Raw genomic sequence first — 12,968 nt, forward strand, 5'->3', positions numbered from 1 at the left:
TTTATTAACATTGCATGTTTCATTAAGGGCAATCAAGTAATATTAATAACACATTTATATTGGGCCATTATTTTCGGATCTAGCCCACTATCCACATCAGATCTCTCTTGGGCCATTTGGGCCGATTAAGAAATCAGATCCAATTCTCACATTTTTTTTCCTTTGGGCCATTGAGTCCAAGTTCAAATAATTTTTTTTTTCAACCATTCTTAATTATTATTTTTTTCTTTTCTTAATATAATTTAAGCATTCATAAAAAAAATTGATTTTTTCATTGAAAAGTATAAATCTTTATTAAAAGTATATAATTATTTTTATTAAATATATTAACCACATAATAAAATTAATTCATCAGAGTTATACCAACTTAATTCATTAAAAAACAAAGTTCAATTTTTTAAACATAAATAGTCATTTAAAATGAAACACGATAAAGAAAGATAAAAAGTTTAAGTCTTTTATAAAATAAAACACAAATATATGAAATATGACGCTAAATATTTGTCAATTGAAAAAAAAGGAAAATAAACCCGCGTTTTGAAAGCGCGGGTCAAAATCTAGTCTATACTATTAAAGCAGGATCCTATTGTCTTTTTTTACCTTAGCCTGTATTTTCTTTATTAACATTGCATGTTTCATTAAGGGCAATCAAGTAGTATTAATAACACATCTATATTGGGCCATTATTTTCGGATCCAGCCCACTATCCACATCAGATCTCTCTTGGGCCATTTGGGCCGATTAAGAAATCAGATCCAATTCTCACATTTTTTTTCCTTTGGGCCATTGAGTCCAAGTTCAAATAATTTTTTTTTTCAACCATTCTTAATTAACCATTCTTAATTAATTTTTTTTTCTTAATATAATTTAAGCATTCATAAAAAAAATTGATTTTTTCATTGAAAAGTATAAATATTTATTAAAATTATATAATTATTTTTATTAAAAATACTAACCACATAATAAAATTAATTTATCAGAGTTATACCAAAAAGTTTAATTTTTTAAGCATAAATAGTCATTTAAAATGAAACACGATAAAAAAGATAAAAAGTTTAAGTCTTTTATAAAATAAAACACAAATATATAAAATATGACGCTAAATATTTGTCAATTGAAAAAAAAGGAAAATAAACCCGCGCTTTCAAAATCTAGTATCCCTTATTTCTACATCATACGCAGCGCATATCCTTCTTTGTGAAAAGAGATCATTCACAAAAGTGTTCCATACATATTATAATCCTCGATCTAAAAGATGTACATAGAGCTACACAAAACTTGTAAGATTCAAAAGAAAACTAAACTCGTAAAAAGGAAAAGTATAAATAGAGAAAAGCAGGTTAAGATTATAAAGTTGGTGGTTTCTTCCTTTCTCCTTGGAAAAAATAAAAGAAAAGATGGAATGAAACAGATGGGCAATAAAGTTTGTGGAGATCTGTAATATCAATCAAGTTGTCTTGGATTCTAAAGGTAACAATGACCAATTTTGGCTGCTTTATACTAAGAAATATTACGGATCTAGTTCATATTCCGTATGTGAGTTTTTCGTTGAATGTAGAATTATTCATTTTACGAAGAAATTTGCAACACCCCTTATATATGTATGTTATGAGAGTGTGACTTTGGATATTAGGGACTTCACTCAAAAATATTATACAAAAATCATAATTTTATAGTAAACTCACATCTGATAGAGTAAATAATCCTGAAAATAATTAATTAAATTTTATATATTATAATTTATAAACTATATATAATTCCAAAATTATAATAATATGCAATTCCATAATAATATATTACTTTCCTATAAATATTTTCTATATTAATATACCTTCTAGATAACGATATATAACTTTTTTCTTAAGTGGAGGTCTCATGAAGTGAAAATGAGAGCAAACTGCTTTGTAATAAAATTAATTATGTATTATGTAATTAGCATATTGTTGCTTTACATTTTTTTTTTGGCAAAAGCTTTACATATTTTGCATGTTCTTTCTTCTAGATTAAGCGTGCTTTCTTCTGGCTTAAGTTTTGTTAATCTACTTTTCTTTTTGTTAGTAACAAACCTGATTTTAGAAAGTTATTAAAGATCCCAGTTTGGGTTATTTTAAGGAAATGTTATTATCAGAATTAAAAACAGAAGAATTAACCTTATAATTTGGAACTTGCATGACAATGAATTGAACTAAAAATATGAAATTTTGTATGCAAGTAAAGATTGATATGCATGAAATGGTGGTTGTAGCTAGTAAGCTCATCTCTTAGACTAAACGTTATTTTTTTTTTAATTTACCAGCATGGTTAACACCAACTCTGTATTCAGATTTTATTTCATGAAGTTAATAAAGTTCTAATTTCGTCGGAAAAAACAAAATAAAAAGATGAAAGAAATTCTGCAGCTTCTAAAAAGTTCCTAGCCAAGTAAGAAAGAAGTTGTAGAAAGTACACGGTTAACCCACAAAGTATTGTCTCAAAAACAAATCTGGTCATCAGCACATGAAGGGAAAAATGATGTTTCCAGATAAAGTTATCTCTAACCTTCCGGTTGAAAAAATACCTCCTCCGGTACTTAAAGATGACGAAAGTCTTCGATTTCCTTGGGCTGCCCGTATGAATCAGTTCGCGAGAAATCTCTTCCGAGCTGCTGAGCCTACTTACCGACTGGATGGCACTCCTCAGGTGACAATCCCCTCTAAGATTCTTCGCTTAGGTCCTGAGAATAAGGAAGAATATATCATTGGTCAATTCTATAGGTGTTCAAGCCCTCCCGGAGGTCTTATTCATGCTGTCTTGAATAGACTATGGGGCCGAGAATGTAGGATAGCCTGTAAGAAGCTGGGGGACTCTTCATTTTTATTCCACCTCATGAAAACATACGCAAGTGGGTTATTCAACGAGAAATTTGGCATGTTGATGATTGTCTCCTCTTTTGTCGCCCTTTCGAGTCATGTAAACTCCCTCAAAATTCCTGAAATCTCTACTTTACCGGTGTGGGTGAACCTGAAGAATATCCCAGACTCTTGTTTTTATAGATTAGGAATTAGTCATATAGCATTTGGGCTGGGAGATCCATTGCTTACGCACATACCTCGTTTAGACCCAACAATTATGGGAGAAGCTAAGATATTTGTTGAGGTTGAGTTGGATAAACCTTTTCCGAAACGAATTGCTCTAGATGATAAGCAAGGGAATATCTATCTGGTGGATGTCGAGTATACTTGGATCCCAAGTGCTTGTGAGAGATATGGAGCACTTGGTCATAAGGAGAAGAGGTGTCTTCTGCCCCCTAAACCACATGATTCCGCTCCTGCGAAAGCTAATGTAACAAATGAAGAGATCCTTTGGTGGCGATAGATAAGTTGCTACCAAACTCATCCACATTGGTGGGTGCTCTGGAGCCTGACTCGCACTTGACTCCTGGCCATCAAGCACACAAGATCACTGCAAATTTTTCTCTCACTGCACCTCTCGAGGTCCCTGCTCCTACTACATTCACCCATTCGCATGAGGTACAATCTATTTCTTGCTCAAAGATTGAAAATAACATCCTCAGTCACATGTTATGGAAGAAATTATATCAAAATAAATCATTTTGGAGATAAGCAATCAATTGGTCATCACTCTCCCATCGCCAACAACCTTCAGCAATTTCATATGGAGCGGGATTTTTCTCCGCTAACACATGGGAGAAATGATGGTTTAGGTGAGGTTGGAGAGACTTCTGGTTATAACATAACTAGAGGAGGAAGACTGATTAAACCGACTCAAAAAATTCAAGATATGGAATGGATAAATGTTAGAGGAAAAGGTAAACAAGGTCTTCGCGGCCGAGGGAACCATGTACACTAGCGGTTGTCTTTTTCTTTATCTTTCTCTCTTAAGATTCAGTTGTTGATCTTTCTCTAGGGTGTTCTCTCACTCTCTATTTGTTGCTCTCTTTTTCAAACTTATGGGTGAGAAAACTCATATCTTGTATTTTTACTTATGCATTTTAATACCAAAGCCTTTTACAAAAAAAAAAGAAAACAAATAACGCATGATGTAAATCGATGATCATGTTCATAAAATGGGCTACGTTGCATGCACACATGCATGATCGTCATGTTGATGTACACTCAAAATGAAATCGTGCATCCACAGCTTCAAGCAAGCCAATCTCATCACAAACGTCATCGTCAAGAGGTAGGTTAAGATCAAGTGCGACGCAAGTAACGACGTTCTTGTCCTCAGATTGATCTGAACCGTCCGATTTCTGATTAACCGCAGGGGAACAAGCTCTTGATCTTGAGCTGAATCTTTCACAACTCAAGATCACAATCGCATCTCTAAGAGATGCTTCTTCACCACTCGAGTTACAAACTATTCCTCTCTCAATAGCTCTCTTGAACCCCATTTGAGACAAATAATCAGCTTGCTCTATATCTTCCACTAAGAACACTCTCTTTGGATCAGACGAAACAGCTTCCGACAATCTCTCAATATAGCTCCAGTTATGTTCATCTCTCGACCTCTTGTTCCTCACATCTTCTGTGGAGTGTGATCTTTTAGATGAGAAACTGCTTAAACAGATTGAGACAAAGCTGTCATTAGATCCGAACACGAGTTTAGCTAACTCTCTAGCGATCTTCTCTTTAGCATCTACATCAAGACCTTGAAATAACATCCATGTATCTTCTTTTATATCATTGTTTCCGTTGATCTTTCTTGTAGTAGATCCTGACCTGCATTTCAAAACTGTTTTTGCTATCTCTGAGATTATATCCTCCTGCCATGGTACCTTGCTCCGTAAGGCATCACATAGTGTTGCTAGGTTTTCAGCATTCATCTCTTTAAACCTAGATAAGGCATGTTCCACCTCCATTCCATCGCTCGAAGAAGCTGCTGAGTTAATCGTGTTTTGCTCATCATGTTCTGGAATAAACAGTCTTAAGTGGGATGCATCAGGGGTCACAGAATCTTGACGACGATACTTGTTTGTCTTGATCACGGGCCAATCAAGATGGTGGAGAGTGCTCAAAGGTTGAATGGAACTAGAAAATGTAGAAGTAGGGGAAGAAAGTGTGAGTGTTTCTATAGATGGATTCTTGTGATTTGAATCACAGATTGTGCTCCACTTAACTACAAGTCCGTTTTAAGAATCTGAATCCTGCCAAGTCCAAAAATCAAACATAGACGCTCGTAAAAGAAGAAAATGAGAAATGTGAATTTGATTTGGTGTTGTTATACAACTCACAGTGTGACTATTTTGATTATCCTTCTTGTATTGTTGAAGCCACGCCGGTAAACCTGGAGAGGTTACATTGCTATTGTTGCATTGCAAGAACCGAGCTTCAGCTTCAAACTTGACAGAACATTCCTCACATAAGTTTAGCTGCTCCTCTAATCCATGCAGCTGTAGGGGTAAGTTCTCTGATTCCTTGACTTCAAGCTCACTGCATGGTGATTAGTCAGAGATTGTTAAATTTGATTTAATATTTAATCTAAACTGAAATGAAATAACATGTTTTCTCCAAACTTTTTCTTTAATAATTTTCACAAGAAAGCAGATAAAATTATACAATAAATAATATAAAAAGGTACAAAATAAAGCAAAAACACTATAGGTAAATTTATCTTTTTCGAAAAGAGACAAAACAGTTGAGAAGACTTTACCTGTCGGAGACGAGACTCAAGCGGAGGCTACTAGTTGTCGGAATCGTGAGAGTAGTGAGACACCAAAGGGACTCAAGCGAGGGTTGACCAAACTTGCATCTCACGTAAGTCTCTGAATTTGCAAGACCTAATAACCAAAACCTTCCATGCTCTCCCGTGAGCAAACCACGAGCCAGCTTCCCAATCTCCATTACCATATGCTCCACAACACCGTAGTTGTTGCTATTATTTGTTCTAGACTCTACGAACCAGTTTAGATCTCCAAGATTTAGAATCACTCCTTTTCCAATACAGCTCTTCACGAGTGTCTTCAACTCCTCTAGCTTACGGTCCACGTCTAATCTACTTGGTTGTCCTAACGATGAGAACGACAAAGTTATAAACTTCACGTCTTTTAAAGCTTCGGGCACGTCTTTTTTGTCAACTTTCTCCATCACCGCTCTCACAACTTTGTCAGCAGTGGCTAAACACTCTCCCACGATCACGAAGTTTCTTCTCTTTTTATCGACTAGACTGTCTATAACGGTCATGACATCCTCGTTACTGGCTGGAGTTAACATGAGTTTGTTCGAAGAAATTGTTTTGGAGCAAACCTCTAAAGAAACAGCTCGTTCGACCTTGTTTTTGACTTGAGGACTCGAGAAACCAGCCTCTCTCATCACTCTACTAACGCTAGGATCATCGAGAATGGATATTATGATCTGCTCCACTTCAATCTTGACTGCTATAATCGGTTGCTGCTGGCTCTCGATTGATCCACGTCTCTGGTGAGCCTGCGCGCGTTTGAAAGCGGCACCGGCCGAGAGCGTTAGAGATGGAAGGGAAAGGGGACGTTGGAACCCCTAACATAGGACTCCCTGTGAAGGTCGGGAGACGGTTTAGAGCCACGTTGAAGCAGAGTTCTAGGGCTCTGCATTGAAGAGGGTGCGTGTGAGATTGGAGACAAGCTGTTCTAAGTAAACCAGTGGGAGCAGAGAGATGGTGCTAGCCACATGGAGAGGTGTGACTTGAGCATGTCCTCTCCTTCTAGCTAAGACCATGGCTTGTTTCACCATGTTTGCAGCCTCAGGCGTGAGGGCTTGCTCCACCGTGCAGCCTCCAGCTCTCATGGTGACAAAAACACCTTAACGGAACACAAGGTGGGGAATAGTACTAGTACTGAGAAGTGAGAGGTCCACGGTAAAGGTTTCAAGGTTCTTCTCTTCTTTCCATTTACCTTGGAAAATGAAAGCACCCAAAGAAAAAAAGTCTATTCACTGTTTTTAGATTTTGAAGGTGGGGCTGTCTTAAACCTAAGAGCAGGTAAGGAAAGAGAGAGAGATCAAGGGAGCAGGTAGAGAGAAAGGTCTTCAATATATGAGGAAGAGGAGGATGTGTGCATGCCTTTCTTGTGAGAGACAAAATTTGAGGAATTTTTAGGAATTTTGTAGTGTAAAGTGGATTTTGTAGTGTAAAGTGGAATGCATGTGATGACAAAGCAGCGTCAAAACACTCAGCTTTGCCCTTATATTCTTTTCTTTCTCATCAAATTTCACAAAAGAAAAAAGATGTAATGGGTACTGGAGTTTAGTGGGTCTCTCAAAGTGTATCACTCAAAAAATAACCAAATTAAAGACGCAAATCATCATTCACTTATATGATACATAAATAATTAATAATTTTCCCAATAACACTAGTAGAAAATATTTGGAATATAATCACTCTCTCCTTTTGGCACCTTGAAGCTAGCTACTACTAGCCAAGTCCCAGCACTTTTCAAACAACAGTGAGATCTAGTCAAGTAATCTCAACTCAGGATCACATGTTAAGCAACAAGGTAAGGAGCCACAAACATAAATTTTCTAAGAATAGTTTTGGTTTTACTCAAGTTAACATAGTTTAATAAGTGCTGCATGTAACCAGTTAAGAGAAAATGTATGAATAGTTTTCCTACCTTATTCTAAAGTATCAGAAGTTATCAATATATAATAAAAATATGCAATGCCAAATTATGTTCCAAGAGATGCATATAGTCCACTGATCATCCGCCTGACCGATATGGACGCATGAGAAGTGTTCAAGAGTACTATGTTTCTCTCATCCAACTAAGTATGATCAGCAGTTTGGTCTTTGTATCTTTTCTTTTCTTTTATTTATGCATGGTATTTAGAAACTCAACCCCCCTTTTTTTTTCTCAACGTAATATATTAAAATTTAAAAGTTAAGTGGATACAACCGGAGCTATGCTCGACGGTAAGACGATAAAACCGGAGTTAATCTCAACGGTCAGATGAACAACAAAGAGTACACTAAAACATAAGATAGAAATGTTGGTGGGAGAGGCTAGCTCAATGTGAAGAAATCCTTGGATGATCTTCACTTGTATCCCTGAAACGAAAGCTCCAACAAGCTTGCCATAGTCGTAAACGACGTTGATACACCCAAGCGAATGAGTTTGTGAGGGGGCTGAACAGCCCAAAGAACATCTAGAACTAGCTAAATAGTTCAGTAAACAAACAGCTCTATCTCCATCAGTGATCTCTGAAAAGACTATGAGAATCTCATATACATCAGAAAGCAAATCCAGTGAAACGCCCGGTGAGCCGGATAGGTCTAACATCATCTCCAGTTCCATAATTGAAGACACTACAAAGCGTATGGACACAGACGGAGGGAATTGTGGTAGGAGAACACACGAAAGTACCTTTGGGTTTGGGAAAGGACGATACACAAGAGTGAGGGGCCGGCTAGGTGAACCGGTGCTAAGCATAGATTCGGGGATTTTAGTTATGCACACTGCCCATGTCCACGAGTGAAAGCAAATGTATCGTTTGGAAAAAAGGTTGGTAGCTGAACTCCTTGTGGCCAGGCCCAAGCCCATAAGGCCCACTAAGATTAGGGTTTTCCTTTGGCAAATAATCGCACCCAATGCGCCGTCGGAGCAGGAGGCGTCGTCGGAGGGAGCTGTCATCGTGAGTCCAGTGAGTCTAGTCGAGAACGGGCTGAGCACTGAGTACTTGCTGTCCTGTGGGGGTTGAGACGGTGTTATAGAGGGAGAGCCGGGCTTGAGGATAAGAACAGGAGAGAAGCACAAACGCAAAGCACACGGCGTGGTGGTGGCGGTGGTGATGGGTCTATCTCGTCGGCGAAAGATTCCGGTTGGAGAAGCGCGGCGACGGGAGACCAGATTAGGTGAAGTGAGACTTGGCTCGTATCAGGGACGGCGTTGCCATGGTGACGAAGAGTCGAACAGATCCGGTGAGCTTACTCACTGACTGAACAGATCCGGCTCTTACCCACGCCCTGAGAGGAGAAACGGCTACACAGATCCGAGCAGACGAAATGACGATGAGACGGCGAGCAAGATGAGTGGTGACGGAGAAAGCACACAGCGAAACGGAAGCGAGACAGCAGGCGAAAACACAGACTATGAAAATGCTAGGAGAGAGGGCAGTAACACGGAGATGTAACGGAGAGTCCCGACGCCGGCGAGCCCGAGCTCCTCCGGCGCCGGAGAGAAGAGTAGAACGATGGGCCTCGATAGTCGAGCTTGGGAGCGTTTAGCCTATTTTCTTCTTCATATTTTACAAGTTATTGACTACTGAATGTTGACATTATCCTTTAATGCATTCATTGTACTTTTTGCGAAACTCAACCCCCCTAAAAGATCAAAACACTAAAGAGCAACTCAAACCATCTGACCCATCACAGACATTATGTATATAGTGCATCATTCGCTTTCGTTACTTTCATAAAAGTGTGTAGCTTTTGGACCATAATTTTCATTCTAAAAACGAGAGAGAAGAAGAAACGAAGGTGTTTTGAACAAGAAAAAGATTAAACGAAAGCACACAAGCCAGCATCTTGGTGGGGACAGTCTCTGTTTCGCTATCAACATGACCAATCATTTTCATGTGCCTTACGAAATCAAAGTTTCAGGTCAGTAACAGGAGCTCACAGAATGAAAAAAAAACACAAGAAGATGAAATCAAGATGTATACTCATAGAAGCAGAACTGTGCATTTATTATAATTGCAACTTAAGAGTAAAAAAGTTTGATTCTCGTACCACTAATCAAATGTTAAGTCATCTATTTATATCTTATCTTGACAACAATAAATACATACGCATACAACGCTAAACATATGCAGATCTTATCAAATCTTTAAAGAATCCACTAAAAATACAAACTAATTTAATGAAGGCCCCATAATTTAGACAAGGATAAGGAAGTGTTTAAATCAAAGAACAAAAAGAAATGATTCCGAGTATGATTATTCAAACATGATTTCATTGCAGTAATTGGTACAAGGAGCTTTACCTATTATACTTCTACTTTGATGAAAACATATCTCTCTCTCAGATGTAGCATGCCACTGCATAGAAAGAATAGAAAAATACACCACCATTCAACTTGCCTAGGAATCTTCAATAAGATTTATACACTTTGGTAGAGAATTATCTAAGCTAAATTCCCACCATAGATATGTATGTCCTAAAAGACTAATAAAATAGTAATAAATCAACTATATTTTCTTGTGAAGAAGAAGAATATTGCATTACAAAATCCTCATAAGAAAGAAGAAATTTTCCTTTCATTCCACAATCATCTTTTCTACAGCTTTTTACTTGTTTTTATGTACACCTTCACCTGAAAGCCACTATTCCCTGCAACAAGTACTATCACACTCACGTCCCCTCTCAATGCTTCTACAAAAGAAGCTAAAGCATCATTTACCCATGCATTTATATATTATTAACTTAAGAAATGAGGATATGTTGTGCCATAAAATAAAGAGAGAAATGATCCTACAATCATATGTTTCTTGAAAATAAGAGGACGATACATAAATATTTTGAAGGATAGGTCACTATTCGCTAGAGAGCTTTGATTTCTTCTATTATCATGAAAATGCTAACATATATAACAAAATATCTTAAACCCGCTTATGTATAATACACAGACCAATAGCAACGGAATAAACACAAATTCATCAACTATTTTATCCTTGCTGTCTGCGTTTTTTTTTGTAACACCAACTTATATTAAAAAAGTTCAAACAACATGAAAGTTAACAACTGAAGCAGAAGATCCCGATAGAATGAAACTAGAAAACATTACGATGCAACTAAACATAAAACTCTCTAGGGGCGAGTCATGCTCAGCGAAATGAAGAAACCCAAAAGGAAGCTCCATTTTTATTCCCATGGCGATTGTTCGAAAGAACCAATTGATAGTCGAAAACGACGTTGATACACCTATAAAAAGTTGAAATGTTGAATGTCAAGAATTTTAGGTGAAAAGCTCTAAAACCATAGGCAACATTGGGAGTATGAAGTCCTATCTGACTTGATATACCGCTGAGACCAGCACCATCAGCTTTAAACCCAACAAGGCTTACCGAAGAGACTACGTGAATCTCAAGCTCTAGCTTTGCCTCCAAAGAGGCGCTTATGATAAAGTTTGATGACAGAGCTGATGGTTTAATTGGGTCCAAACCTTGGAACTCAACATTACCGTGTCGAGCCCAATAATTTGTGACCAAAAAAACCTAAGCATACAGTCATCGCACTCGTTCAAACAAAACATGTGTGAGCAAACATCGGGTAAGAGGTAAAAAGTTTTGGGATGGTTGGATCTCCGTGCAACAACTCCGATTTGGATGTCGCCTAGCTGATTCTGTGAAGAACTGTCGATGTTTGAGACGGCGTACTGTGATGGACGCGCAGCAGTGATGTAGTTAGTAAATCTGGCGAGTCCACACTCTTGCACAAAAGGTCAGCGACGAAGAGATCGAGAAGGCCACAAATCCGGTTTTGTGAAGAACCGTCGATGCTTGAGACGGCGTAGTGTGATAGAGACGCAGCGGTGAGATAGTCATGATCAAATCTAGCGAAACAACACTCTTGCACAATAGGTCCAGCGGTCACTAGGCGACATCAATTTGACCGATGTAGCTTAGCTCCATAGAGACCTTGGTGAATCTCAAAAATATTGGTAAGCATGGGCTCTGGTTCCTTATATGAAATTGACGCTGAAGTAGATGGAACCGTGGAGGAGCATTCACACCAATTGAGAACGTCCGACCTTAACGTGATGAAGTCAAAGGGCCCAGTTTGTTGGATAGGCTTAGGTGACAGTTCACCTTTTGAAACCCACGGTGGAGGAGCAGTGGAAACCGAGATGTAAAAAGGGGGGCGTAGGAGAGGCGGCAGCGGCGGAGAGACAGTCTCAGATCCGAGTTTCTGTAGTTCAGGAGGCGGCGGCGTAGACGGCAACAGATCTCGTGGGTGAAGCACATAATCGAGGAGGTGAGAAGGATCAGATCCGGTTTGCCCTCCTTCGAGTTGAGAAGCTTCGGCGAATTTACACGCTCCAAGAGAAGACACAGCGACGGAGGGTTGAACAGAGGATGCGGTGACGAATGGGTGAGCAGTAGAGGCGGCACCGAAGGCGTGACCTCGAGACGTGGCGCAGCGAAAGGGGCGGTGGTGAGCAGAGTAACGAACGGCGGACGAGACGAAATCCCACAGAACTAACTCCATCGGAGCAGCCATAGGGTTCCATGTAGGAGAGAAAACGAGAAGCCATGAAACAAAGAGAACCGAAAGAGTAGAGGCACGGCGGATGTTGGTGAATGCAATAGCTCTTGCTCTCTGCGTTTAAGACAGGAAAAAGGAAGGAAGTGGCTTTGTTTATTAAGAGTTCCAAAGGGAGATCAAAATCATTTGAATGCAAAAGTGTTTTGAATTATGAGAGCAGAGAAATATAGATGGTTGCTTCAGGTACACCCAATCAACCCGTTTCTCCTTTAATAAAAATTAGCAAACTTCCTTTCCCCTAACTAAAGATTCAAACTCTATACCACCAAAGATAGGAAAAAAATATTTGCATAACCAGTCTTTTCTAGAAATTATGACCACAATAGTCGAATTTGAATGTTTTAACAAGGATCAGACAGTCGGACCGGAGCATAACTCCATATGCCCTCTACCCCCCCAAAAAATCCTCATTTATCCCTTTATTATAATATAATTTCTTTTTCATTTTTTTTAAATAGAAAACGTGACTAAAGACGAATTGCCCTAAAATAATTTAGTTATTTCCAAGATCCAACCAGAAAGATCCGACCCATACAATACAAACCCTAAAACCCGACCCATCTAAACCAAAACGATGTCGTTTTGAATTACTCAACATTCTCTTCTCAAAAAATTTCAATCATCAGGTCTGTCTCTCCCCCCAACCTTCCCCTTGCGACACTCTCTATTGCGAAATCGGAGATTGAAACCCTAGAGTATCCATCTTCGTTCTTCCTTGTTCATTCTCCATCTAA

The 12,968-nt window shown here is 38.5% G+C and overlaps 1 protein-coding gene and 1 pseudogene across 1 annotated transcript; both read right to left on the bottom strand.

Moving 5' to 3' along the window:
• Positions 1-4,010: 4,010 nt before the first annotated feature.
• On the bottom strand, positions 4,011-7,024 carry LOC106310344 (annotated as a pseudogene).
• A 3,557-nt stretch (positions 7,025-10,581) lies between these two features.
• LOC106310259 lies at positions 10,582-12,578 on the bottom strand. Its single transcript, XM_013747497.1, has 2 exons — positions 11,726-12,578; positions 10,582-10,772 (listed from the first exon to the last, which is right to left on the bottom strand). Exons 1-2 carry the CDS (start codon positions 12,187-12,189, stop codon positions 10,688-10,690), a joined length of 549 nt encoding a protein of 182 aa, XP_013602951.1. The 5' UTR covers positions 12,190-12,578; the 3' UTR covers positions 10,582-10,687.
• Between the last annotated feature and the right edge of the window lie 390 nt (positions 12,579-12,968).

This window comes from Brassica oleracea, chromosome C8, assembly GCF_000695525.1.
Source record: "Brassica oleracea var. oleracea cultivar TO1000 chromosome C8, BOL, whole genome shotgun sequence".
NCBI classification, from domain to species: domain Eukaryota; kingdom Viridiplantae; phylum Streptophyta; class Magnoliopsida; order Brassicales; family Brassicaceae; genus Brassica; species Brassica oleracea.